The sequence below is a fragment of the Rhea pennata genome, chromosome 4, assembly GCF_028389875.1.
Source record: "Rhea pennata isolate bPtePen1 chromosome 4, bPtePen1.pri, whole genome shotgun sequence".
Taxonomy (NCBI): domain Eukaryota; kingdom Metazoa; phylum Chordata; class Aves; order Rheiformes; family Rheidae; genus Rhea; species Rhea pennata.
Genome location: NC_084666.1, coordinates 435,807 through 461,958, shown reverse-complemented (window position 1 = coordinate 461,958; position 26,152 = coordinate 435,807). Strand labels below are relative to the sequence as shown.

Here is a 26,152-nt window from a genome sequence, read left to right as displayed (position 1 = left end):
AGGGTGCTGAGGGGGACGCGCGGGGGCTGGGGGAGCCCCATCCCTGCTGCGCTTTGAGGCGCTGGCACTGCTAGGGCTGGCTCCGTGCCCCCCGGTGCCGGCTGGCCCGCGCCCACCTCCCCCTTGGCCTGGCTCCGGGACGGCGAGACGTCCCGTGCGCCGGGGGCTCCGTGGGGCAGCGGCGCGGCAGGGAGCCCCCCGCGGCGTGGCGCTGCCAGCCGGGCTGCGTCCCCGCGCCGAGCCCCTGGCCGGATCAGCACCCCTGGCCCGCGGCGAGGCCCGTGAGCCGCTCCGACTCTTCCCAGAGCTTGCGAGCGAGGCCAGCGTCGCGGGCGGCCGCAGAGGGCAGCGCCAGCCTGCAGTCGCTGCCGAAATACTTGCCCGTGATGCCGGCGGCCTCCTCCGAGACGGCGCAGTAAATGGTGCTGGCGGCCCCCTCCTCCGCGGACTGCGGGGCGAAAGGCGGGTGAGGAGGGGTGGCCGCGGCGCGGGCGGGCGCCAGCCGCGCCGGCGGGGCCCCGCTCACCTTCATGAAGGGCCCAGCGAGGGCGAAGAGCGCGCGGACCAGCCAGTTGAAGTGGCGCATGATGCCCGTCCTCACCACGCCGGGGTTCAGGGCGTTGGCGGTCACCCCTGCGGCGCGCGGCCGTCAGCGCCCGCCGGCGGAGCGGCCGCGCCGCGCCGCAGCCCCGGCTCCTCTCTCCCGTCCGCCGCCGCCCTCGGTGCGGAAACGGCAGCCGCTGCCTGGGGGGAGCAGCCCCGGGCCCTGTGCGGGCGCGGGGCGCTGCGGCCGCCCTGGCGGGACGCGCTGGCGGGGACGCTGCCGTCCCAGACCGGGGCTTGCCCACGCCAGCCCTGCGCCCGCCCTCACCGGTCCCGGGGACGTGCGGGGGAGTTTCTGCAGGGGGCAGCGCCGTGGGGCTGAGCCCCCTCGGCGCCCCGCGCACAGCTGCTGAGTCGTGGCACAGAGGGACGGGCCAGCGGCTCAGGGCTGCAGCCCTCTCTGGGCGCCCGATGGCATGGCACAGCATGGCACTGCACAGCACGTGCAGCGTGGCGTGGCGTGGCACAGCGTGGCACAGCCCTGCGTGGCGCAGGACAGCACAGCGCGGCGAGGCACAGCACAGCATTGCATGGCACTGCACGGCATGGCACGGCCCTGCGTGGCGCAGGACGGCACAGCGTGGCGTGGCACAGCGCGGCGTGGCACAGCACAGCGCGGTGTGGCACAGCGCAGCAAAGCGTGGCCCTGCGTGGTGCAGGACAGCACGGCACAGCGTGGCACGGCCCTGCGTGGCGCAGGACGGCACAGCGCAGCGTGGCACAGTGCAGCATGGCACAGCACAGCGCAGCGTGGCCCTGCGTGGTGCAGGACAGCACGGCACAGCGTGGCACGGCCCTGCGTGGCGCAGGACGGCACAGCGCGGCGTGGCACAGCGCGGCGTGGCACAGCACAGCGCGGCGTGGCACGGCACGGCCCTGCGTGGCCCGGCACCCACCGGTGCCCTGCAGGCGCCGCGCCAGCTCGGCGGTGAAGAGGACGTTCATGAGCTTGGTGCTGTTGTAGGCCTGGTCGAAGCTCTCGGGGCGCTCCTGGCCCGTGAGGTGCCGCAGGTTGGCGGTGCCGGCGCTGTGCCGGAAGGACGCGACGTTGACGATGCGGGCGGGCGCCGAGGCCTTGAGCAGGTCTGCGCGGAGCGGGCGGTGAGCGGGCGGCGGGGCGGGCGCCGGCCCGGCCCCCCGGCAGCCTCCTCACCCAGCAGCAGGTTGGTGAGCAGGAACGGCCCCAGGTAGTTGGTGGCGAAGGTCCGCTCCAGCCCCTCCGGCGTGACGGCGAAGGGCAGCCCTGGCGGCGGAGGCGTGCGGGCCGGCAGTGCCGCGGCGGGGAGCCGCACCGGCACGGAGGCCCCCGGCCCGGCGCCTACCGGTGAGGCCGGCGTTGTTCACCAGCACGTCCAGCCGCGCCTCCTCGCGCAGCACCCGCCCGGCGAAGGCGCGCACGGACGCCAACGAGCCCGTGTCCAGCAGCCGCAGCAGCACCGCCGGGTTCCCCGTGGCCGCCCGGATCTCCGCCGCCGCCGCCTCGCCCCTCTCCCTGCTCCGGCACGCCAGGATGGTGCGGGCGTTCCTGCGGGCCAGCTCCAGCGCCACGCACTTGCCGATCCCTGCGGCATGCGCAGCGTGGCACCGGCCGGCCCCGCGGCCTGGGGGGCCCGGGGGCCGGACCGCCGCCCCAGGGAGCCCTGGCGAAAGGGGAGCCAGGTGCCAGGGCCAGCCTGGCGCCAGCACCGCGGCTGCCGGCGCTCTTGGCCGACGCAAAAAGCCGCTAGAAACGCCCCAAGTTGCCATCCAGCTGCTGCTTGCGTGTCCGGGCGCTGGGTGGTGGCGGGATGCCGGGCCGGGGCGCTGCGCAGAGCAGCGCTACGGTACGGCACGGCACGGCACGGCACAGCGCCGTGCAGCATGGTGCAGCTCGCGCTCTCTCCTCCTGGGGAGCTCGGGAGCGGAGGGTCTGCGGGGGGCTCATGCGCCCGTAACAGACGGAAGAGCCGGGACGTGCGGCGGGGGCACCGGGGGGGCCGCGGCGCGGGGCGCAGCGGGGCTGGGGCGGCGCGGCCGCGGTGGCCTTGGCCGTCGGTCATTAACCCGGCCGGGGCAGAGTCCAGCCGCGGGGCCGGCGGTGGGGGCTGGGGCAGCGCGGGAAGCCGCGGGCGGGGGGCTGCCGCGAGCCTGGCGAGCCCGGGGGCGCGCCGTGCCCACCCCGGGGTCACGCACGCCAGCCCGTGGGTGCCCCCGGCCCCGCCGGGGGGGCAACGAGCCGCCGCCTCCCGCGGCTCCGGCTGCGAAACGAAGGCGGCCGAGCCCTGCGGCCGCGTGGGACCTGGAAGCCTGGCAGCCCTGCGCCCACGTCCTGCCACTCTGCAGCCCCACAGCCGTGTCCTGCGCCCCACACCCGCGGCCCCCCGCGCACCGCTGTTGGCTCCGGTGACGATCACCGTCTTGCCGGTCAGGTCGGTGGGACACCTGCGAGGGAGCCAAGTGCCGCTGCGCCGTGCAGCCCAGAGCAGCAGCAGCAGCAGCAGCGTGAGCACGAACCAGCACGGGTGGCTGCAGGCGCTCGGCAGCTCCATGGTCCCCGGCCGTGCACCGAGGTCCGGCTGGTGCAGGGGGATGAGGACCCCGGCCCCGGCACGGCGCGGTCCCCTCCTGCTCCCGAGCCGCGGGCTGCCGGCACCTCCGGGTGGGAGCTGCTCCTGGCAGTGGGGGCGGAACAGCGATAGCGGCAGGAAAGCGTTTTGCCGGGCTCGTTCGCAGGGAGGGGCAAAGCGGGCAGGAGGCCAGGCCGAGTCAGCACCTCGCTCACCCACGCGATTCCCACCCGGCGGCTGCGCAGCCCTGAGGGTCCCGTCCCGCCCCACGGGGACTGGGATCACTCGTGGCACCCAGTGGGGCCCGGAGCTGGGAGCCCCGGGTGCCGCGCGGCAGCCAGGGCACGTGGCGGGACACGGAGCGGGCGGCAGCGCCGCAAAGCCGGCGTGGTGCATCCCTGCTGGGCGCGCTCCGGCCAGCCTCTCCAGCGCTCCCCCCCCCCCGAAAGGGCCCAGCTTCCCCGCGAGCTCACGCAGCCTTCGGGCACCCGCAGCGGCCGGGGCGCCGGTGACCCCAGGCCGCTCCCATCGCCAAGGCTGCCAGTCCCCACTGCGCCGGCCGCGAAAGCCTCTGGCTTTTCCCTGGTGCCGGTTTCCCTCCCGGGCTGAGCTATCCCGCCGGCTCAGCCGTCCCTTAGTGCAGACCTAGACCCGCCTGCGGCCGGGGGAAGCAGGCACGGAGGGGGCTGGCCAGGCTGAGCCCCCCAACGCGGGGGCCAGGGGCAGCGGCCAGCGAAGCGGCGGCTGCAGTTTGCCAGGGCTGGGCTTGCCCAAGGAGCCGGGGCTCGGGAGCGGGGGGCCCGGGCTGCAGCCCCCGCCCCCGGGGCTGCAGGCAGCCGTGGGTGAAAGGCCTGACACCTCTGCCAAGCTTGTTCCTTAGGGCAAAACCGGGGTGCGGGCACAGCCGTGGCACGGCTCGAGCTTGCAAGCAGCCGGCGCAGAGCTCAGCCCTGGCCATAGCGATAATGTGTCAGATCAGGATGTTTAACCAGGCACAAACTGCGGCAAAACACTGATTGCAGCTGTGCAGGCCCTTCCTCGTGCCTGGGGAACGGCACATCAGCCTGACGAATTGCTCCCAGCCCACACCCCCCCCCCCCGGGCGGGCGCTTTTCTGAGCTCTCAGCATAGAGCTGGTGGAGGGGGGCAGCGGGCAACAGCTCACGGAAACCTTTCTACTTCTGTTTTCTTTATTAGAGCTTGTGAAGAGCCCAGAGCTCCCCTCCCGGTGGTGTGCAACCTGGCGAGGCCACTGGAGTCGCCTCGGCCTCGTTAGCGCCCACTCATAATTGCCTCCCCGGAGCGTTTGCATGTGGAGGCTGGTGCCCGGCCCCAGCCCCGTGCGCTCGTCACGCGTTCGGCTAAACTTGCGAGGATTTGGCAAGTCAGGTAAAAGGCAGGTTTTGCAGCCCCAGAGTTGTTGTTTGTGCTGCCGTCCGAGCCCAGAGCGAAGGTCGCGCGGCAGCGAGGCACCCGCGCGGCCGTGCCCGCGGCGCGCCGGCCCGGGCGGGAGCCGGGACGCAGGCGCTGCGGCGGCTCTCGCCGGCGCCGCGGCGGCAGGGGCCTCCCCAGGTACGTGGGCGAGGGCAAAGGTGCAGCTCTGCTCCCGCTCGGCCGGGAAGGGGCTGGGAAGGGACCGCTCAACTCTGGAGCCGTGACCGACGCCTGCCGCCAAGGAAGAGCGAGCGGAGGCGCTGGGAGCGGCACCGTGAGCGTGTTCAGCGCCGAGGGGGGGAGGCAGGAAGGAGGGAACGCGACAGAGCGGGCCACGTTCGTGCTCCAGACACAAAACCCCACAAACGAGCGGCCAGAGCAGCGCGCGTCGGACAGGACACTTCTCCTAGAGCAGCTCTCTGGCGCAGGGCGTTCAGCTGCCAAGGAGAGCCCAGTGGTAGCTACGGTTAGGCAGGGCGAGGGCAGCCTCTCGCGGCAGCCCCAGCCCCGGGGAGAGGCCGCTCTGCCAGTGCAGAGCCCCGGGGCACCGGGAGCCCAGGCGAGAGGCAGGAGCTGAGCCAGCCCCTGTCTTGCCCCTTGCCCCGCCTGCTCCGACTCCGCGCCAGGACCGCGGCACCGCAGCGCTGAGCCGGCTGCCGGGGCTGGGCTTGGGAAGGGCCCCCGGCGAGGAGGGAAGGAAGTGGTTTTCCACCCAAGAGTTGGGCTGCCAGGGGGAGGTGGAGGCATTAAGAGCAAGCTGGGGGCAGGAGTGTCTCCCAGTGCGAGCTTGTGCGAGAGGGCAGCTCTGTGCGGGAGAAGACCACGCGCCCGGAGACGCAAGGGAAGCAGCCCAGGGTCCCGCCAGCATCGCTTAGAGAAGAAGGAAGACGAGCAGACTGACGCAGGAGGGTCAGCTTCGAGGAGGTCTTGGCCCCGGCGCCCGGTACACGCAGCACCGAAGCAGCACGTGGCGTGCACTGAGAAGCGAGGCCTGGCCGCGCAGTTTGGCCGGGGGACGGGGAAGCGGCTGGTCCGGCCCTGAGCCGGGGGCTCGCCCCACATGCTGCTCACTGATCCCGTGGCCTTGCGGACACGTGGGACGCGTGCTGGATCTGGGGACTGCGACTGCATGTGACCTGCTCCACAGCAAGGGCCGGGATCGGCACAGCGAGGCAGACGGGTCTCAGGTCCCTCTCGGCCATCTCCTCCTCCTCGTCAGCGGGAAGGCAGGGCCCTTGCTTCACGCTGCCACCATCCCTGACAGTCACACCTGGGGCCGGCTTAATGGAGTCCAGCAAGGCCCCCGGCTTCCAGGGCACAGGGCTGCTGGGCTCCAGGGTCGTCTTCAGAGGTGGCAGGAGATGTTCTCCTCTTGTGGGTCCCACCTCTTGGAGGAGCTTTGAGCTGCTGAGCTCTGATCCTCGTCTGCCAAATTTCTGGGTCTCCTGACTGTGCCTGGAAACAGCCTGGGGACCTTCATGCCTCTTGGCTTCCACATCTGGGTCCAGCACCTCCACCTGCGGCCCGATCCAGTGCTTGGGCAGGTGGGCTCGGTCCAGCCTGGAAATTCCTGGGACAGTCTCAAACTTATCATATTTTCCCTCCTTGCTGCTTGACGGTCTCCTGGTCTGAATCTCTATCAGGTTGCTGGAGGATGGGGGCTTGGGACTGCTAACCTTCCCCATGGAGCTTTCTTCCAAGTCCACATGGGAGAGCTGCTGCTCAAGCAGTTCCTCCCCTGCCCCTTGCAGGGGCTCATCCATGCTCTCAAGGTTAGGCAAGTGCTGTGGCCCCTCGTGGGGCTCGTAAGAAGACCTTGCCCTGGCTTGGCAGAGAGAGCATGGCTCAGGAAGCGGGATATGACAAGGTGGAGGAGATTGTCTCTTCAAAAGCTGGGGAACGGGGACCTGCTCGTACTGCAGCAGATCCAGGCAGGAAAGCGATGGCACTCTGTGGGGTTCCAAGGAGAGCTCAGCCTCTTCAGGCAGAGTGTTAGAGCCCGAGACTGGTTCAGAGCACAGGGACCTTGTGGCAGAGCAGGGGCCCTGGCCTTGTGCAGCCAGAGAGGGATTGCTGACCGCAGCCCTCCAGCCGCAGGACCTGCACACTTGCACCTGCGCCAGGAAAGGACGAAGGGGGAGACGGGGAGAGACTGAGTATCTGGGGTCAGGTATGTTAAAGTCTTCGATCTGAGGTGACTTGATTTCAAAGGTCTCGTCCCCGTTTTCTCCCTGGAAGCGCAGCCTGCGGCGAACGGGCCGGCCTTGTTGTGCTGTTGTGGGCACTGCTGCTTGCCCGCACGTCCTGACACCTTGAGCACGCAAACAGCTACGACGGGGCTGCTGGGGAAGAGAACGCGCAGGAAACAGTGACCAGCAACCAGAGCCGCAGCAAGAAGGGGCCAAACCTCCTTCACTCCTGTTCCTCACCCACCTGCCACCCCCCCTTTCTCACGTTAGTAAGGACCCACTGGCTCTCCAGGAGGACTTATTTGGAGAAGGCTGTGGCCTAAACCAAGGGCTTTGTAAAAAAACATCTGCAGGACTCACACCAGCAGGGCCAGTGAGTTCAGCTGGGCCGGGGAAGAGGCATCCCTTACCCTCTCTCACAGGCCTTGCTGATGGATGTCCCACGACAGCAAAGCTGGCTGGGCTGAGCCCTCCTCAGCAGGGACTTGCTCACTCACACAGACCCCACAGCCAGCAGAAGGAGAAAGCTCAGGTGCTTCAGGATTACAGGAGAGGGCCTGGGGCATGTCATACCTGTGTCTTATCTGGGTTTGGCGGCAGATGCTCTTGCGTGACAGGAACAGAGCCCTGTGCCCAGGAATCCGTGATGCAGGGCTCCGGCTCTTCGTCTTCTTGCCAGGTGGCATCTTCCTCCAAGTTCAGCTCCCCCTCGTCCCGCATCAGGAAGCGCCACTCGGTGATCTGCAGGATGGCATCCTTCGCCTGGTTGACGGTGAAGGGCACGCGCTGCAGAGCACAGGCCAAGAGACAGCTTGGCATCCAGCCACAAGCAAAGCCAGGACAAAGGCAGAAGAGTGGCTAGAATGGAGACTCCCGCCCTACCCCGCTTGCCCTACGGGGATTTACAGTCCTCATCCTCATTATGGCACGGTTAGTTCAAACCATTGGCATGTCTAATCCTCCCAGCTGAGGGGAGATGTTGCCACCTCTCCAGGAGGAAGGCAAAAGCCAAGGGAACATCCAAGCGCATCTCAGAGTTACGGTACCATTTAGAGTCTCACCTATGGGAGCAGGAAGGACCTTTTTGACACAGCAAGCTTCCCTGGAGCACTCCCAGGCCTGAGGGAGCAGCAGGAAAGCCAGGGAAGGACTATGTAGGGCCAAATCTTCGGCTGCAGGACAGAAGGACCCTGCTCTTCCCTCCTCCCTGCCAAGGACTGCCTTCAGCAGGACCCTGTTTGAAGCCAGGCCTCTCCTGCTCACCTCCCACCCAGCTGCCTGGTGACACACTGAGCATCGTCCTTCAGGATTCACCCACCAGCCACACTTGGAGCAGGGACAGAGGCACAGAGCAGGGCCGGGAAGGGACCCAGTCTCACCCCGGGGCCCGCAGTGGGGAAGCAGGCAGCACTAGCGGTCACCAAGCAGCACGTGGGGTTGTCCTTCAGGCAGGACTGGGCTTGCTCACCTGTCGAGCTAGATAGACTTCGTAGCATGCTTTCATTACATGGTCTAAGAACTCCGCAAAAATGTCCCCAGCTTCCTCCTCCCTTTCCTCAGCTGAGACCAAGGAGAGCCATTCGGTCTCAGTCAAGCGCCCGGGGACGATTTCCACTTGGGGAGGAACGATTATCACTGGTCGTGACTTCTCCGCTCGCGACCTGGAGGTTGCTGTTCGCTCCCGGGAGGACATTTTCTGCATGGAGACATAACAACACTCTCAGCTCCAGATTCTCTTTATAATGCCCCAGGGACAGACAGCAGGAGTCCTGGCTGGGGCTCCGGCAGTACCGGGGAGGATGATGCCCCCAGGCTATGCCAGTTGTGGGGTGCAGACACCCCACAGTCCTTCTGAGGGAAGGAGGGAAGCCGTGCAGGGACCGGAGGCAGGACCCTGCGCATACAGTGCCCCAAGGGGCTCCGCTTTCCTGGTTCCCCAGTGGCTCTTACTAGAGACATGAGGAAAGCAGGGCCAGCGAGGGCCAGTGCAGGTGGAGAGGGACAGAGAGGCTGCAGGCACCAGCGGCGGCCTCCTGCTGCGGGTCTCCTCTCCCGAGCTCCCTGCTGCGGCAGGGCCCTGAGCGGGGAGGGCAGATTCTCCCTTGGGGCGGGGGCGGGGGGGAGCAGAGTGCGGGGCGAGTCCCGGTGCCCGTCCCAGGCGGAGAGCGGGCGGGTGCGCCCCCGGGCTGTCGCACACCCCCCCCAGCTGCAGAGACTGGGTGCCCCCACGGTGGTGTCCCCCATGCCCTGTGCCATACCGTCCCACCGGTGCCCATCCCTGCCAGATGCAGAGCCTTGCCCAGGGCCCCTCTGGAGCCCAACCGCCCGCCCGGTCACCCCAGAGCCACCCTGCGTGTCCCCCCCACCTCAGTCAGCGCCCAGCCGAGCCCCTTCCTGCCCCCCAGCCCCCTTGTCCCTGCCCCTCGGCGGCGCCCAGCCCTCCCACCACCATTCCCAGGGCCTCATGCCCCCCTGCCTGCAGCCCCTTCCCTAGGGCCCCAGACATGCCCCCTCACAGCCCCTTTGCTGCCCACAGCCCCCCGAGGCTCTGCCACCCCCCACCTCCCGGCCCACTGCTCTCAGCCCCCTCCCTGCCGTGCTGCATCCCCCACCCAGATACACCAAACACGCTCTGGCTCATCCCAACTCTCCCAGGACCCTCAGGGCACCCAGCACCCCCAATACACCCCAGGATATCCCAGTACCCTCCAGCACCCCTCAGTACACCCCAGGACCCCCCAAAATACCCCAATATACCCCAGCACCCTCCAGCACCCCTCACCACCCCCAGTAACCCCCAATACACACCCCAGGACATCCCAGTGCACTCCAGCATCCCTCAATACACCCCAGGTCCTCCCAGTACCCCCAGCACCTTCCAGCAGCCCCCAGTACATCCCAGCACCCTCCAGCACTGCCCCAACCCCCCGGTGCCCCCAAACACCCCCCAGCAGCCCCCCGCCAGCACCGCCCCAGCCCTCCCCAGGCCTTGGTAGCCCGGGCTCCCTCGGCGCCCCCTCGCCCCCCACCTCCGGGCCCCTCCGGGCCCCTCCGGGCCCCTCCGCCCCGCCTCGGCCCACCTCGGCCCCGCCGGCCGCTCCCCGCCTTGGCGGGCGGCGTCCCGGTCCCCATGGCAACGCCGGCCCCGCCCCCGGCGCGCCGCGCGCCGTGACGCCATCGCCGCGCGCCGCCCGCCGCGTCAGCACGCCGCGACGGCGTCGCCATGGCTGCGGCCGACACGGGGTGAGCGCCGGGGGGAGCCCCGGGGCCGGGACCGTCCTGGGGGGCCGGGAGCGGGTCCGTGAGGGGGGAGAGGTGACCCGAGGGGGGGCGCGAGGGGCCGAGGCCTTCCCGGGGAGGGGGAGCGGGTCCGTGAGGGGGGAGAGGTGACCCGAGGGGGGGCGCGAGGGGCCGAGGCCTTCCCGGGGAGGGGGAGCGGGTCCGTGAGGGGGGAGAGGTGACCCGAGGGGGGGCGCGAGGGGCCGAGGCCTTCCCGGGGAGGGGGAGCGGGTCCGTGAGGGGGGAGAGGTGACCCGAGGGGGGGCGCGAGGGGCCGAGGCCTTCCCGGGGAGGGGGAGCGGGTCCGTGAGGGGGGAGAGGTGTCCCGAGGGGGGGCGCGAGGGGCCGAGGCCTTCCCGGGGGGGGGGAGCTGCCCCCAGGTGGCGACGGGGGCGTCTTGGCTGGGGCAGGGGGCTGAGCTGGGGGATGGGGGTGTTCCGGGGGGGGGGAAGAGGGAGTTTCGGGGGACAGGAGGGGACAGAAGCAGGTCCCGTGGGTAGGGGCGTCCATGGGGGGCACGGGGGGGCGAGGGAGCCATCCAGGGGCCACGAGAGCATCTATAGAGGAGATGCAGGGGCCTTCCTGGTAGGATGGGCTGTCCCTGGGGGGAAGGAGGGGATGGGGGGTCTGTTCCAAGGGGAGAGGGCATCCAGGGGGAAGCCAGAGGGCCCCCCCAAGAGGGGACATCGTGTCCCAGGGGAAGAAGGAGTTGGTACCAAGAGGTTTTCCTTGTCGGGGAGGACATCGAGGACAGGGTGTGTTCCTGGGACAGGGAGGCCACAGGGACAGGGTGTCCCTGGGTCTCTGGTGGGGGGAGGCCACCAAGGAGCACAGAGTCCCCTGAGGAGGTGGGCACACGGTTCAGCATTGCTGACGCTCCCTCTCACTCCGGCTCCTTCTCCCAGCAGGATGTACCGCAAGGAGAAGAGCATCCAGCTGAAGAGCAGCAGCTCAGCGCTGTACAACAACCTGAGCTTGCTGCGCCTGCCCGACAAGCAGCTTGCCTATTTCACCACTGTTCACGGCACCACGGTGAACATAGTCAGCGCCTCCAGTGACGGGCTCAGCTTCTCTCACCGCCAGCTCCAGGTGAAGGAGGGCGGGCCAGCTATCAGCAGCTCCATCGTCACCCAGGTAAGGGCTTGATGGCTGCCAAAATGGCAGCACTGCTTTGGGGTCCTCCACCCTGGGTTGCGCTGCTCGGGCAGAAGCTCCTGCGCTGAGAGCGAGCGAGCTTGCAGGCTTGCTGACCGGTGCCTTCGCGCTGCCGGCCTTCCAGCGCACCCCTTCCAGAAGAACTGGAACGTAGCAGTGTGCTTACCCCGCTCCCGCAGTCAACTCTGCTCCTCTAGCAGTCAATAGGAAACTGGTTACATAGCCTGGGGCATAAAAAATGCCTGGGGGACGGTGCTGTGCAGTGGTGCTCACAGGCAGTCTGAGAAGGGGCGTCTGGTGCTTGCCACGCAATTGTGTCTCGGTCTTTGGTTCAGTTTCCCTTACTGTGCCGCAAGGACAGTGATCCTCACCTGCCTCTTGGTGGGGGAACATTGGCCTTAGCAGAGATCTAAGCTTTAATGCCAAGCTGCTCTAATCCAGGTAAATAAGACCTGTCAGCCACAGGACCTGTCAACCACATGGCCCAGACAGGCCTTCTACAGTAGCCCACAGTGCTCTAATTACAGGGAGGGGCAGGGCTGGGAGGGAAGGACCCTCTTGGAAAGGTTTGGGAAAGCTTGGAGAGGTCTGTGAGGACTATATGTGCTGACCTCCCCTATCCTGTGACAGGAGCCAGACACACGTGTGTGTCCTTGTGGGTGACTGCAGACTGTCCCACCTTTGAAAAGCGATATGGGCTTTTTGCCCCTTTCTTTTCCCTTCCCGGGCTGTTACTGAGTTGCCTTTCCTCCCAGGCTGCTTGGTGTGTCCTGCCGTCTCGAGTTCTCCTGGTTCTGACTTCACAGAAAGGTATCCAGGTAAGATTGCTTTCCGTGGAGGACAAGAAATAGAGTCATGCTGCTGGGAAGATGAGCTCTGTGAAGAAAGCTGGACTCCTAGGCTACAGGATGATGCTGGGGTGTGTTCTGGAGATCCTGCCTGGAGGAGATTGGCAATCTCTTGGGGTAGCAGTTGAGCCCAGAGTTGTAGGAGAAACTTTTCCCATCATCTTGGATCTCACCCTGTTCTTTTCTCTCTACAGATGTATGAGTCAGATGGCTCCATCATGGTTTACTGGCATGCACTGGATGTCATGGAGCATCTACCAGGTAAATCCCACAGCAGGAGCAGGTGTGCTGTGGACCTTCTGTCCACTGCTTTGCCCTGATGTGTGTGATTGCACATTCCTGTAGTACAGCTCAGTTTCTTCTGGCCTCCAACCCCTGCAGCAGCACTGCTTTGGGAATCCAGCTAGGATTTAGCCAAAGCAGTACTGCACAGGAGGCTAGTAGAAGGATCCAGAAGAGGGTAATATGTCATCCTGACTCCTCTGTCCAGCTTTGATGGAGACCTAGTAGGCGTGTAAAGAGCTGAGAAAGGACCCAGTGTGGCAGCTATGGGGCTATCATGAAAGATGAAACTCGAACAGGCGTCTTGGTCTCTCATGCTGTCGCACTGGTCTCCTGGGTCCCGTGGGCTGCTGCATCTTGTAACCAGCTCTTGGTTTCCTTTCAGCACGAATGGTGTTTGCTCGAGGGATCGCAGCAGCTAGTGGACGCTTCATCTGCGTGGGTGAGCAAAGCATGGGAATTTGGGGAAGGAAGAGAAGGGAGGGCCACGCTGGGAGGCATTTCTGCCAGCTCCAGGTAAAACACAGTAGTCAAAAGGCAGCCAAGAGGGTTGAATCTGTGCTGCAGCTCTCTCAGTGAGCTGGCCTGTGAGAGCACCTGTGTGTTAAGCAGAGAGGTAGGTCTGCAAGCAGGCGTGCGTAAGGAGCAGGCTTGTGTAGGCAAAGGGGCCTGGAGGAAGCACGGAGCCAGGCAGCAGGCGCAGCGAGAGCTGGAGGCTCGGTCACGGCACGGAGTGGGGTGGGTCCCCGCTGACGCCTCCTCTGGTCCATCTGCAGGGATGTCCTCCGGGCCGGTGCTGGTGTTTGACATCCCCCCCAAAGGGACGAACATCACAGTGAGCGAGGTCCTGGAGGAGCACCGTGATGCCATCACCGATATCGCGGCAGAGCTGGGCCAGGCTCCGGTATGGCTCCCTGCTGGCTATACACCAGGAAGCACGAGTGAAGTCAGTGCTGCCCGCAGCCCCTCGAGCTGAGCTGCCTGGAGCCAGAGGATTTGGTGGGGTCTCTGGGCTGGGGAGGGGACAAGGGGACTTCCGCTGTCCCCTGGGTACAGTGATTGACTCACGCATGCTTCTCAGATGGCTGGGCTCGGCACCGCTGGCCTGGAGTTGACTGCTCCCCACAGTGCAGGACAGAAGGCAGCTCTAAGATCCCCTTCCTTCACCAAAGTCGTTAGCTTTCATAGCTATCTCTGCACGAGGGTCATCTACTTGGTCAGGGTAAGCTCAGCTAGACCTGGGCAAAGAAGTGGTTGAGATGCCCACATCCTCAGCCCCTGCTGCAAAGAGCACGTAAGTCATGTTGCTGTGGCTTGTAGCACGTCGTCCTGAGGCCTGGGTAAGGCAAATTGGAATCAGATGTTGTTTAAAACACTGTGTCATAAACTGTGGTATTTCAGAGCAGTTCCCTGAGCTACTCAGACAGCAGTGAGGAGAGGCAGCTGGGTGCAGCCATCTCATCAGCTACTTCAGCCATCCCAATTTGTCATCAGTTTGACCCATCCCTCATTTTTTAGGGTCTTGGTCTCCACATTTCTTAGCTAAATGAAATCTCAGCTCTGGTCATCCATCTTCTGCAAACACAACCTCTGCTGAAAGCCAACAGAGATGGTCAAGGAACCAAGATCCTCTGGCACAAAGAGTGACTGTAGGAGTATGACTAATCATTAGACCAAAGAGAATATCCTATGATACATCCGGGTGTGTACTGGGAACACAGAAGAGCTATTTACGCTGAAGGGCAGTTTTGGTACAAGAACAAATGAGCAGAACTGGCCATGAATAAACCCATGCTAAAATTAAAGTTCCCACTATTAGAGCTGCAAGTTACTCCAGGATTTTCTCCTCCTGGAAGTAGCAGAAACCCACTTGACTGTAAAATGTGAACTGTTTCTGAGAAGGGTTGTGAGGGCATCCGTGGTCCAAGCTGATCCTTCACACACTTGCATTTGGAGGCTGCAGCTAAAATGAAGGCACAACAAGATATGTTGTATCTGTATCTCTGGAGCAATCCAGGGTCACTGAGCTGCCGGTACAGGACTGTGATCATCCTCGCAAAACCTTGGCCTGACTGCTGGAGCCCAGGGAGATGATGAAGCTGAGGACAGTCACATGCCTGCACACTAGGATGAGTGAGCATCCCTGGGCTTGGTATAGGGCTTGGTATAGGAAGCTTTGGTTGTGGTGACAAGCCTTCCCTCCTCACCAAACAGGAGGAGGTTTCTTATCCAAGCTCTTACTCACTGATACCCACTGTGACCTTTCTAGTATCAAATGAAATAGCTTTACGTGATTATACAAAGCACAGTCTGGAATCAGGGTGGAGGTTCCCTACATTCAATTCATCCTGTCCCAGGGTGACATCTCTGCAGACACACTAATTGGCTTCCTCATTATTGGTTGCCTCCTTCCTAATGAGAACCCTTTTCATATACTTTCTCTAATTGGTTACATTTAACTTTCTCTGCTTTTGGGACTCCCTTGAACAATTAATTGCTTAGAACTGGTTCCCAATTAGCCTGGATATTTAGCTTGTTTATGTGAAAGTTGTTCTCTCATCCCTCTGTCTTAGGCTGCCTGTTCCCTAATATGCCTCTCTTGGACTTTGTACTGTGATTTATTCAAAAAGCTTTTCAGTAAGCAGAGAGATAGCATTTTCCTTGTGAAATCCCAAGTGCTTGCTAAGGTGAAGTATACTGAGACTCGAAGGCAGAGGGAGGAAATGTAGTAATTGTTCTCAGAAATTTATCCTATATGTAATTAGTGTTGTAAATATTAACATGTTTAAACTGAAATGCCCATGTACAATCACTGTCAAGCCTTGTTATTTGACAAAATGTGTCAGCAGTTTCTCTGAGCAGTTAAACTTTGAGCTTGTTCTGCTGCAGGCGGCTTTTCTTTGTATCAATTTAGTGGCACAGGCAATTGGGTCAGCAAATAACTCGTCTGGTGTGAATCAGCTGCTGCTTCCTGTCCGCCTGATGGCTGTGGTGTGAGCGGTCCTGGGGGACGACGCTGACTGCTGTTTGTGCTCTTGCAGGACGGGGCTGGCGACGTAGTGACAGCGGATGACTCTGGGACCCTGTGCATCTGGAGCTCTGGAGAAGAGTTTGCCTTGCTCAGCAAAATCCCTGCTTTGGGGTAAGTGTAGGAGGTAAAAGGAGCTCGAATGGAGCTTAGGCCATACAAGGGGAACCCATAATCAGCGAGGTGGTCTGAGACACCCCCTGCCAGACCTCTCCTGGGTCTCTGTAGGGGCGGGAGGGCAGCTGGCAGGGGGAAGCTGAGGTGCTAACGCCTGGCGTGCGAGTCCCCAGCCAAGAGGGAGGGAGGCTGAAGTGTATCCTTGTGCCCAGCTGCACCTGCTCCTCTGTGAAGCTGTGGAATGGAATCATTGCTGCTGGCTATGGAAACGGGCAAATCCGGCTGTATGAGGCAGCGACCGGTGTCCTGCGGGCTGAGGTCAACGCTCACGCTCGCTGGATCTATGCCCTGGACCTGGCGCCCTTGACAGGGAAGGTAAGGCTGTCTGCAGTGTGGCACCTCGGCCTGCCACAGGGATCTGTGGGCCTGGAGCGTGGCACCCCGCAGGCTGCCGGACAGGCTGCTCCCTCGCCGTGGCACACCAGGCTGCCTGCCCTGGCAGAGCCGCAGGGCCTGGCTGCACTGCAGCCTCCATCGCACCACCGCAGCTTGTAGCCAGGGCTACAAGGCTCCGGGCTCTCCAATCCCCAGCTCCAAAGCACCCCCCAGCCTGCTGCTCCCCACTGCCTCTGTCCTGCTTCCCGTTGCAGCTGCTGTCAGGGGCAGAGGACTCCTTTGTTCATATCTGGAAGCTCAGCAAGAACCTGGACACCGATGACGTTGAGGTGAGCCTTGGGGCAGTGACAGGCCCCCACGGGAAGGGTGAGCTCCTGCGATGTTAGCACGGGGCAGGGAGCTGGGAGCAAGCACGTGTCACTCAAAGCTGTCGCTGCCCTGGTGGGACCACGGGGTCGGCTGCTGCTCCGTCGTGTGGTCTCCTGTGAGATACTGTTGCCATTGAAAGAGTCTGGGGAAAACCCTGCTGGGCCTGGTCTGAGCTCCCATGTAGCTGCACAGCTCTCCTCTTTCCTCTTGATGTGATCCCCAGCCCTGTCCTGCACTGAGGGTGGTACGAGGAAGGATGGCTGCTCTGTCTTACTGGGATACAGATCTTGTGCCCCTGGGGTGGCAGGACCTCACCACGTCCGCTGGCCTGGCTGTATTCCCATGTTGCCCAGCCTGCATGTTGTCCAGATGTAATGCTGCTGCCTCTCGTGCTCACGAGGATCATGCCCATCCCTTTGCAGGAGCGTGCGGATCTGGTGGAGGTGGCTGGGCTCTTGGTTGTGGCAGGCTTATTTTACTCAGGTCTGTGTCACTCCTTGCTACTCTTCCCCCTGCAGATTGAGCACTGCCACTCGGAGTGTGTGACTGACACCCAGATCTGTGGTGCCCGTTTCTGCGACCCAGACGGAAACTCCTTCGCCATGACTGGCTACGACCTCAGCGAGATCTTCCGCTACAGCCAGGTGTAGGCTCCGAGATGTAGAGTTTGTCCAGGGCAGTGCAGGGGTTGCAGTGAGGGAGAGCGGGGCTGTGGCAGGCGTCCCTACCACTTCCATCGCTGCATGGCAGCATGCCCAGACCCTGTGCACTGAGGCACTGCGAGCGAGGAGGTTTCAGCATAGACTCCTGCCTGCAGCTGCATGGGGCCCAGGCAGCTGCTGCCGCTCTGGCACAGTGATGTACCCTGGCAGGGTGGAAACCTGTGCGAGTGTGGAGCTCAGCACCGATCCTAGTCACTCCCAAAGCACACCTTGCCCTCATCTCAGTGTGTCCATGCACAGGGAACAGGGGCTTGGGAGCTAGTCTGTCTAATGGGATGCAGCTCTACCCGGTCCCATCAGTTCCTAGGTCAAAAGCTCTTTTCCTATACCTGCTCCCTGTAGCAGGAACACTCCTCTCCCACACCTTTCCTGGAGGGAAGGAGGCAGTGGAGCTGCTGCTTCCTCACCCTGGGCTCTGGGGATGGCACTCTGTTCCACTCTCCAGGCAGAGGTGCACAGCTGATCCTCCTCTTCCCAACAGCAACTCTAGTTCAAACTTGAATGGATCCAGGGCAAACCTAAAACCTGTATTACATGCTGCTCCGGCTGCAGGGCCCTGGGAAGCCTGTTCCACCCGCAGCTGCCGCTCCCCGTGGGTGCAGCAGCCATGGGGCTGCCCTTCCTCTGGGTGGCACAGTTCACTTGGGAGCAGGAAAGGAATCTTCTGCTTAGGGAGCTGTGAGGACACACAGATCCCTGTGGGGCCTGGCTCCAGATGTGCGGGGCTGCAGCTGTGTTCCTGTTCTGGAAAAAGCCGAGGAAGCTGCGCTGTGCTCCCTTCCAGGCCAGCGGAGTGCCCCAGGGACAGAGTCTTTTAGGTCACCGCAAGCAGAGCCGTGGTGCTGCCACGCCAGCAGGCTGTCCCCGTGCTGTCCTCTCCGTTCCCACCCCAGGCCCCAGCAGCCACGCAGCCGCCTGGCTTTGGCCCTGTGTCCTGCTCCAGCTGGGACAGTGCTGGCAGGGGACTGAGCTGGAAAGGGTAGGTGCATGCTGGGTCCTGCTCGGCCCTCTCCCAGCTCCTCTCCTTTCACTCCCTAGCAGGACTCGGCCCTAATTCCTCTTGGGGCCAGCCTGTCCCAGCAGTCATCTTCCCTGCAGCTCCGCTGGCACTGCAAGGAGCTCACACGGCCCCAGGGAAGAGCCAAGCGTCCTGCTCAGTTCCCAGGGCCCCACGAGGCAGGGATGCGTGAGGATGGCCCCAGCCCTAGTGCTGCAGGGCTGAGCTCAGCCCCAGGGCAGGCCCTGCTCTCCTGGGCCAAAAGGGGAGCGCTGCCGGCATCTCCCAACGGGAGGCCGGCTCCGGCGTAGCCCGGCTCGGCCCCTCGGCTCCGGGAGAGCTGCCGGCAGCTCCCGACGGGAGGCCGGCTCCGGCGTAGCCCGGCTCGGCCCCTCGGCTCCGGGAGAGCTGCCGGCAGCTCCCGACGGGAGGCCGGCTCCGGCGTAGCCCGGCTCGGCCCCTCGGCTCCGGGAGCAGCCTGCAGCCGCTCCATGCCTCTATGGTTCCAGTCCCCGCTGCCCTGCAGTCAGTTGGGGACCCTGCTCCCCGTGTGTTGTACCCACCCCGCTATAGGTCGGAGCCCCTCCTTATACCTTGTTCCCCCCCCCCTCCAAACTATAGTCCCCCCATGTGCTGTGCCCCCCCCCAAGCTGTGGGTCAAGGCCTCGTTCCCCTGGCCTGTCCCCCTCACCCCCATGTGCCGTGTCCCCCGTGATAAATGCACGCGAGTGGCTCCCCGCGTGTCGCTCCTTCCCACGTGTCGGGGTGGGCGGGCTGCAGCAGTGCGGGCGCGCGGGGGTTAACCCGCGGCGCGGGTGACGGGCAGGCCGGCGGCGCGCAGCACCGTGCAGCGCCGAGCACCAGCAGCACGTTACAAAAAGCTTTATTAAAGGTTAAAACAGTCAATACTGAGAGGTGTGGGGCGGCCCCGCTCACAGTGGTTAGGAAGGCGATCCAAAGAGCCCTTGAGGCGGGCGAGCGGCGCTCGGCCCGGGAACGTTGTGCTCGGTCGGGGCAGAAGGGGACTAGAAAAGTGTAAAAACGTTTGTGCAGTTGAGGTGCTTGCAGGGCAGCGGGGCGGCAGTGCCGAGCGCCTCGCCCGCGGCAGGGCCGCCGGGCCCCCGCAGCCCCGCAAGGCACAGAGACGAGCGGCGCCCGCAGCACGCACACGCGGGGGCACGCCGGCCCCCCGCCCGGCCCTCCCGCTGCGGCAGGCGCGGGGGGGCAAGGACAGCACCAGAGAGCCCGGCGCGGCCGCGGGGCAGCGCCCGGGCGTGGGGGCCGGGGAGCCAGCGCCGCCGCCGCGGGGGCCCCGGCCGGCCCCCGCAATACTGCGCGGTCAGAGGTAGCACCAGCGTGGGCCGGGCGCCGGCCAGAAGGCACCGCGCGGCGGCGGGAAGCGCCTGTAAACGAGCCGAGGGCCAAGGGGGTGTAAACAGGCAGCGGCCCCCCGAGGGGCCCGGCCGCGAGCAGCGCGGCTGCAGCCCTGGGAGGGGGGCGAGGCGCCGGCGGGCAGCAGCCCGGCACGTGGGGCTCGGCTGCGCCCCATGGCTCAGCGCTGCCCTGCCCCACCGAGCAGAGTCCATGCGGTACAGCTGTGCCGTGGGGCTCAGCGCTGCCCTGCCCCACCGAGCAGTGCCCAGGGGGCACGGCTGTGCTGTGGGGCTCAGCCAGACCTTGGCACAGTCGTGCCCCACAGCAGGGCACACGCACCACACGTCCCTACCCCGTGGCTCGGTGCAGCTGTGCCCCACAGTGCAGCATACATGCAGCATGGCCATGTCCTGGGGCACAGCTGGAGCGTGGCACCGCCATGCTGCGCAGCACAGTGCGCATACGGCACGGCCATGCCCCACAGCGTAGCGGTGGCACGGCCGGGCCCCGTGGCACAGCGCACATGCGGCACGGCCAGGCCCCACGGCTCAGCACAGCCGGGCCCCATGGCACAGTGCACGCACAGCACAGCTGGGCCCCACAGCACAGCGCACATGCAGCACAGCTGGGCCCCATGGTGCAGTGCACATGCGGCACACCTGGGCCCCACGGCACAGCGCACATGCAGCACAGCTGGGCCCCATGGTGCAGTGCACATGCAGCACAGCTGGGCCCCATGGTGCAGCACAGCTGGGCCCCACAGCACAGCACACATGCAGCACAGCTGGGCCCCACGGCACAGCGCACATGCAGCACAGCCGTGCCCCACGGCGCAGTGCAGGCACGGTGCGGCCGGGCCCCGGGGCTCAGCCGGAGCCCGGCGCGGCCGTGCCGTGGGGCTCAGGACACGTGGGGCGAGGGGCGCCAGAAGCACCACTTGCTGCGGGTGTGCTGCTTGCGCTGCAGCTGCTCCTCGCGCTCCCGCTCCTTCTTGGAGCGCAGGTACAGGTCCTCCTCCTTGAGGTACCACACCGGCGGCCAGCGGTGCCGCTCGAAGTGTGCCCGGTTCTCTGCGGGGGAACCGGCGCGTCAGAGCGCGGCCGGGCTGGGCCGGCGCCGCCCCGGCCCCCCGCGCCGCCCCGGCCCCCCGCGCCCTACCTGCCGACATGAACTTCATCTCGCGGGGGAAGCGGCGGCAGACGCGGTTGTAGTTGGTGCAGATGTAATGCAGGCACCAGGCGGCCAGCTGCCGGGCGTTGTGGAACTGCGGGAAGCCACGGTGAGCCGGGGCCGTCGCGGGCCCCTCCGCCGCCGGCCCCTCCGCCGCCGGCCCCTCCCGGCCTACCTGCGTCATCTCCAGGTAGATGATGACCTGCTCGTCAATCTCCACCTGCTGCACGAAGGCACGGAGCAGCTCATCCACGGCGTACTGCTCTGGGGAGGCGGAGGGGAGGGTCCGGGAGCGCCCCGACCGCCCCGGGGGCTCGGCCGCCTCTTACGTAAGGAGGCGGTCGGCGGCGCGCCGGGCGCCCATCGATCCCGCGCCGCGGCTCCCTAATCGTATTGGCAGGCGACGTCAATGCCCGGCGGCGCGGGGCCGCGCGGGGCCTCACCTGTGAGCGCCTGCAGCCGGGGCAGGCAGAGGCGGTTGCTGAGGATGAGGAGCTCCATGGCGTCCAGGTCGGGCGTGGGGGTGAAGACCCCGGTGTAGAGGAAGTCGAGCACGGCCCGCAGGCAGGCGCAGTTGGTGCCGGGCAGGGAGACCTGGGGGGCGGACAGTTCGGGGCGGCGGGACCCCGGCCGGGGGTGCGCCACCGCCGCCGTCCCCGGCGGGATGGGCCGGGACGCGCACGCCGAGCCCCCTGCCCAGCCCGCGGCAGAGCCCTCACCTCGGCAGCGTAGCTCTCCCGGAAAGCGCCCCGGAACATGGCCATCATCCAGTCGCAGCCAGCGATGAGCAGCGGCTTGTGCGCCGGCACAGCCCCATCGTCCACGCGGAAAACCACGTCTGGGGCAGCGAGGATTGGCCTCAGCGCGGGGCCGCGGGCACCCCATCGTCCCCAGCCGCGCGCCGCGGGGACGCGGACCCCCGCGCCCCGCAGCCCCGACCCCGCGCATACCTGCGAAGACGCCCTTGCCCAGACACTCCTTGATGCGGTTGGCACGGCGGACGTGGAAGGCCTTGGTGATCTCCTGGTTCATGAAGCTCTCCTTGTTCAGCACGTTGGCCACCATCATGCGCAGGTCGAAGACCTCCAGCAGCTCGGCGATGGTGGCCACCTGCATGAGGTCCCCGCGGGCCTGGTCCAGCTGCCCCGTGTACAGGTACTCCAGGACGGCCCGGAAGGGCTCGGCCGGCACCAGGCAGTCCATGCACACCACCATCATCCGCTTCTCCCGCCCCGCCACCGGGTCTGGCACCAGCTCCCAGCGCATGCTGACGAAGCCGCGGCCCCAGGTGGAGAGGTCGCGGGCACCGGGCGCCGGGCCGTCCGCCGGGCGCAGGGCATCGTCGCTCTGCGAAGTCCGCAGCGGGGCACGCGCCCCCTCGCCCAGGGCGCCCCGCTCGCCGTCCAGGCTCTTGGCGCGGGTGGCCGGCTCCTTGGCCGCCCCGCGGGGCCCCTCCAGCATGAAGAGGTCGTAGAACTTGGAGCAGGATGTGGCCAGGTAGACGCGGTGGGCGAAGACTCGGTGGCCGCCCTGCAGCTGGAAGACGACGTCTGCACAGAGCGGGGTGCAGAAGAGGGCGGCGGGGCCCCAGCCGCGGCTGGCCGGCGGGTCGGGCACCTGGATGACAGGTGGTGGTGGCTTCGGGGGCAGGAAGGGTGCCTGCAGCAGCGGCCGCTGCATCTTCTTCAGGTGGGACTTCCAGAACTGGAGGTGCCGGCGGGAGATGAGCGCGGCCCGGATGGCGTTATCGAAGACGTCCTTGATGCCAAACTGTGCCACCACGCTGGTCTCGTAGTAGGGCACCCCCAGCTCCTTGGCCACCTCGTGGCCCCGCTCCGGGGGCAGGATGTCCGTGGGTTTGATGGGCCTGGGGGGACAGAGTGGGGCCATGTCACCACGCGCAGCGGCCCCACAGGCCACCCCGGCCCGCCCAGCGCCAGTCGGGTCTCACTTGGCCAAGGGGCGCCGGGCACGGTTCACCGCCTCCAGGTCGGCGTAGCGCAGGTCCAGCTGGCAGCCCACCAGGATGATGGGGGTCCGGGGGCAGAAGTGCTTGATCTCGGGGTACCACATGGTCTTCACGTGCCGCAGGGAGTTGGGGTTGGCCAGCGAGAAGCACAGCACAACCACGTCCGACCTGCAGGCGGGAGGAGGAGGGCGAGGGCAGCCCTGGCCGGGCCGCTCGGAGGGACGGGACCGGGATCCCATCCCGCCCCCACCGCGGCTCAGGACGCCACGGGCTCCCCCGGCCCGGGGACCCCCGGGACACAGCCAAGGGCTCGTCCTGGCCCTGGAGATGCCCCACGGGGCAGCCTGGGTGCTGGGACGAGCGCGGCGCGGCGCAGCAAGAAGCCTGGGGAGACGGGGCCATCGCCACCCCGGCCGGCTCAGCTCCCCGTGCCGGCAGCCGCCCGCGGCGCGGGGGGCTGAACCGGAGCCAGCAGCAGTCCGAGCCCTGCGGCGCGGCGGCACCCGCTCCCGGGCAAGGTGAAAGGGGACACGCGAGGGGCCCGGAGCGCCCAGGTCGGCGGCAGCCCCTGGGGTCCTTATAAGGAGGCCAGGAGCCGCCACGTGGCCGACAGACCTGGTTTGTTTTTAGCCCGCGCCGGGCTGAGACGTGACCAGGAGGCACATTTGGAGCTGGGCCCGTGTCAGGGACCAAGATAGACTCCGTCCTCCCTCCTCCCCGCGGGATCCCCGCCAGGATGGGAGCCGCGGGGCGACGCCAGCCCGGAGAGGGTCCCGCCGCCAGCGAGGGGGCCGGGGGGCCGGGCTGCGGCCCCGGCAGGCGGCACCGAGCAGCTCCGGCCCCCCAGAGCCCCCCGCCGGCCGGGGACCCGCCGGGCACCGTGCCAGCCCCCTCCTGGCCCCACGCAGCTGGAGGGGAGATTAGAGCATGCCAAGCAGTGCTGGCACGGTGTGCCGGGCCGATAAGAGCCCGGAGGCGCCGGAGCCCGCGGGGAAGGGGGTGTTTACGGCACGGCCGGGACGGCACGGCCGCGCAGGGCTCCGGTGTCGGGCACGGCCGCTGCCAGGACGCCCGGGGCAGTGCCTGCCGGGGAAGGGCTCCGGCGCTGGGAAGCAGCTCTGCGGGGCCGGCCAGCACCCGGCTCTGCCAGAGCGGGTAGGGAAGGGAGCAGCGGCAGGAGCGCGGCTCGAGCCCCGCGGAGGCGCGGGGCCGGGGGGTCCCCGCGGCACGGGGCGCCCCGCGGCTAGGCCGACGGCTCTCACCGGCCGTAGGCGAAGCGCCGGTCCTTGTGGTGGTCTCCAAAGGTGTCCCAGAGGCGCAGGGAGACGCTGACCTCGTCCACCACATCCCGCGAGCGCTCCAGCACCTGCGCGGGCAGGGAGCGCGGCAGCGTCACGCAGCGCCCCTGCGCCGGCCCCCGCAACCCCTCCCAGGACCCTGCACCCACCCGGGGCTCCCCCCTCGGGTGCTCCCCGCCCCTCGCCAGTGCACCCCCAAAACCCTCCCATACGGGCATGCAGCACCAAACCCTGGACCCCTCCGTGCAGCCCAGCCCTGTGCACCCCCCGCCCTGGGCACTGAGCCCCCAACCCCTCAGCACTGCCCCCTGCAATCTTCAGCACTGCACCCTGAGACTCCAGCCCCACAGCTCTGGGCCTGCCCCCCCCGCGCCCCCCCCCACACACCCCCAACCTGGTGCACAGCTGAGGCCCACACCGTGCAGCCCACCCTGTACCCCCGGCCCCATGTACCCTGCAGCCCCACACCCACCCCATGTTGTACCCCCAGCTCCCCAGCCCTGATCTGCACCCAGCACCTCCAGCCCCATATCCACCCCACATTGCACTCCCAGGCCTGTTCCCCTCCCTGTACCCCCTGGGCTGTGCCCATCTCCCTTTCGTGCACCCCCAGCCCCATACATCCTGCAGCTCCACAACCACCCACAATGTACCCCCAGCCCTGCACCCTGCCCCTCTCAATGCATCTCCAGCCCCAGGCACCCCCATGTCCCAAGCCCTGCAGCCCTCCCCGCACCCCACAGCCCCATACCTGCATCCACAATGTACCCCCAGCCCCATGCACCCCCAGCCCCAAGTCCTGCAGCCCTCCCTACACCGGCAGCCCTATGCCCTGCTCCCCTCCCTGCACCACCAACCCCATACAACACAGGCAATGCACCCTCAGCCCCAAATCCTGAAGCCCTCCCTGCACTCCTGGCCCCACACCCACATGCACAATGCACCCTCAGCCCCAAATCCTGCAGCCCTCCCTGCACCCCCAGCCCCGTGCATGCCCCAGCCCCAGCCCTGCCCCCCTCCCTGCACCCCCGGCTCCACACCCACATGCACAATGCGCCCCCAGCCCCAGTCCTGCAGCCTTCCCCGCACCTCCTCTCCCGCGCACCCCCCTGCCCTGCCCCGAGCCTTGCACCTCTCGCTGCTCCCCCCACCCTCCCGCACTGGAGCCCCAAGTCCTGCAGCCCTCCCCGCACCCCCAGCGCCGCTCCGCTGCCCCGCACCCCCCGCGCCGCTCCGCTGCCCCCCGCCGCGGCGGCACCTCCTGGCAGACGCGGTACTGGTCGATGGCCCAGACGGTGGGCACGTGCGTGGCCAGCAGCTGGTACTGCGAGAGCGTGGCGTTGCAGGCGCGGGCGCAGATCAGCCGCGTCTTGCCCACCGCGTTGTCCCCCACCACCACGCACTTGATCGTCTCGACGTTGGGGCGCTCGTAGTCCACGTCCAGGTCCATGGGGCCGGGCGGCACCGGCGCCGGGCACCGAGCCCGCCCCCGGGCACCGGGCAGCGCGCGCGCCCGCCGCGCTCAGCGCCGCCGCCCCCCGCCCATGCCCCGCGCCGCCGCCCCGCGGCCCGTTATCCCCCGCCCCGCCGCCGCCCCGCCCCGCCCCGCCCCGCCGCCAATCCGCGCCCGCCCCGCGCCCGCACGCCCCGCCCCTCCGCCCGCGGCCCCCGCCCCGCCGCCAATCCGCGCCCGCCCCGCCCCGCCCCACCGCCCCCCCTCCTCGCCGCCGCCAATCCGCGCCCGCCCCGCCCAGCCGCCGGCCCCGCCCCCGGCCCCGCCCGCGCGCGGACAAAGGAGCCCCGCCAGGGGGCGCCGCGCGCACGTGACTGCCGCCGGCCCCGCCCACCTCCGCCCCGCCGGCACAGGGCAGAGGCCACGCCCCGATGGGCGGGGCAGAGTGGGGACACGCCCCTCTCGCCGTGAACCACGCCCACCCCGCGCCGGGGACACCGCGAGCACCGCCAATACCCGGGACACCGGGAGCACTGGGAGCACTGGGAGCACTGGAGGGGCCTGGGACTCCAGGGGCAGCAGGGACCGGGAGCACCGGGCACACCCAAACCGACCAGTGCCACCAGCGCCACGTCCAGCATGAGCCTGTGCCAGTGCCACCAGTATGACCAGTGCCACCAGGGCACACAACCAAACACCAGCAGACAGCAGTGACTGTAGTGACAGCAGGAAGCTCTAGTGCTGGCCGGCACCCGCCAGTGACGCCAGGCAGTGTACAACGAGGGACAGCTCCGTGGGGCCGGGGTGGAAATGTGCTGTGACCTCCTGCACCCGCGGTGGTCCCCGCGCTACCCGGAGTGGGGGGCGCCCCCGCCTGCGCCAGCCCCTGCGGGGGCCACGGCTCCCAGCCACCGCGGGCTGCA

At 66.9% G+C, this 26,152-nt stretch overlaps 4 protein-coding genes across 6 annotated transcripts; 1 reads left to right on the top strand and 3 right to left on the bottom strand.

Moving 5' to 3' along the window:
* Positions 1-245: 245 nt before the first annotated feature.
* Positions 246-3,244, bottom strand: LOC134139822 (retinol dehydrogenase 12-like). The gene is made up of 6 exons (XM_062574585.1): positions 2,972-3,244; positions 1,926-2,165; positions 1,757-1,846; positions 1,500-1,688; positions 527-633; positions 246-448 (listed from the first exon to the last, which is right to left on the bottom strand). The coding sequence occupies exons 1-6, from the start codon at positions 3,129-3,131 to the stop codon at positions 254-256; spliced, it is 981 nt and encodes a 326-aa protein (XP_062430569.1). The 5' UTR covers positions 3,132-3,244; the 3' UTR covers positions 246-253.
* Positions 3,245-4,736: 1,492 nt separating this feature from the next.
* C4H2orf81 (chromosome 4 C2orf81 homolog) lies at positions 4,737-8,474 on the bottom strand. The gene is made up of 3 exons (XM_062574477.1): positions 8,241-8,474; positions 7,346-7,558; positions 4,737-6,925 (listed from the first exon to the last, which is right to left on the bottom strand). The coding sequence occupies exons 1-3, from the start codon at positions 8,472-8,474 to the stop codon at positions 5,651-5,653; spliced, it is 1,722 nt and encodes a 573-aa protein (XP_062430461.1). The 3' UTR covers positions 4,737-5,650.
* Positions 8,475-9,977: 1,503 nt separating this feature from the next.
* Positions 9,978-18,871, top strand: WDR54 (WD repeat domain 54). 3 transcript variants are annotated; one of them, XM_062574839.1, is made up of 10 exons: positions 9,978-10,015; positions 10,960-11,185; positions 11,962-12,024; positions 12,249-12,315; positions 12,722-12,778; positions 13,113-13,240; positions 15,378-15,478; positions 15,694-15,856; positions 16,132-16,206; positions 16,765-18,871. In XM_062574839.1, the coding sequence occupies exons 1-10, from the start codon at positions 9,996-9,998 to the stop codon at positions 16,894-16,896; spliced, it is 1,032 nt and encodes a 343-aa protein (XP_062430823.1). In that variant the 5' UTR covers positions 9,978-9,995; the 3' UTR covers positions 16,897-18,871. The 3 variants fall into 3 exon arrangements, with proteins under 3 accessions (XP_062430823.1, XP_062430822.1, XP_062430824.1); XM_062574838.1 differs by having other exon boundaries at positions 9,990-10,015; positions 10,957-11,185; XM_062574840.1 differs by lacking the exon at positions 11,962-12,024 and having other exon boundaries at positions 9,990-10,015; positions 10,957-11,185.
* Positions 18,833-25,268, bottom strand: LOC134140024 (rho-related BTB domain-containing protein 2-like). Its single transcript, XM_062574837.1, has 9 exons — positions 25,035-25,268; positions 23,741-23,844; positions 22,461-22,646; positions 21,460-22,376; positions 21,229-21,347; positions 20,953-21,103; positions 20,685-20,773; positions 20,498-20,603; positions 18,833-20,409 (listed from the first exon to the last, which is right to left on the bottom strand). The coding sequence occupies exons 1-9, from the start codon at positions 25,224-25,226 to the stop codon at positions 20,240-20,242; spliced, it is 2,034 nt and encodes a 677-aa protein (XP_062430821.1). The 5' UTR covers positions 25,227-25,268; the 3' UTR covers positions 18,833-20,239.
* Between the last annotated feature and the right edge of the window lie 884 nt (positions 25,269-26,152).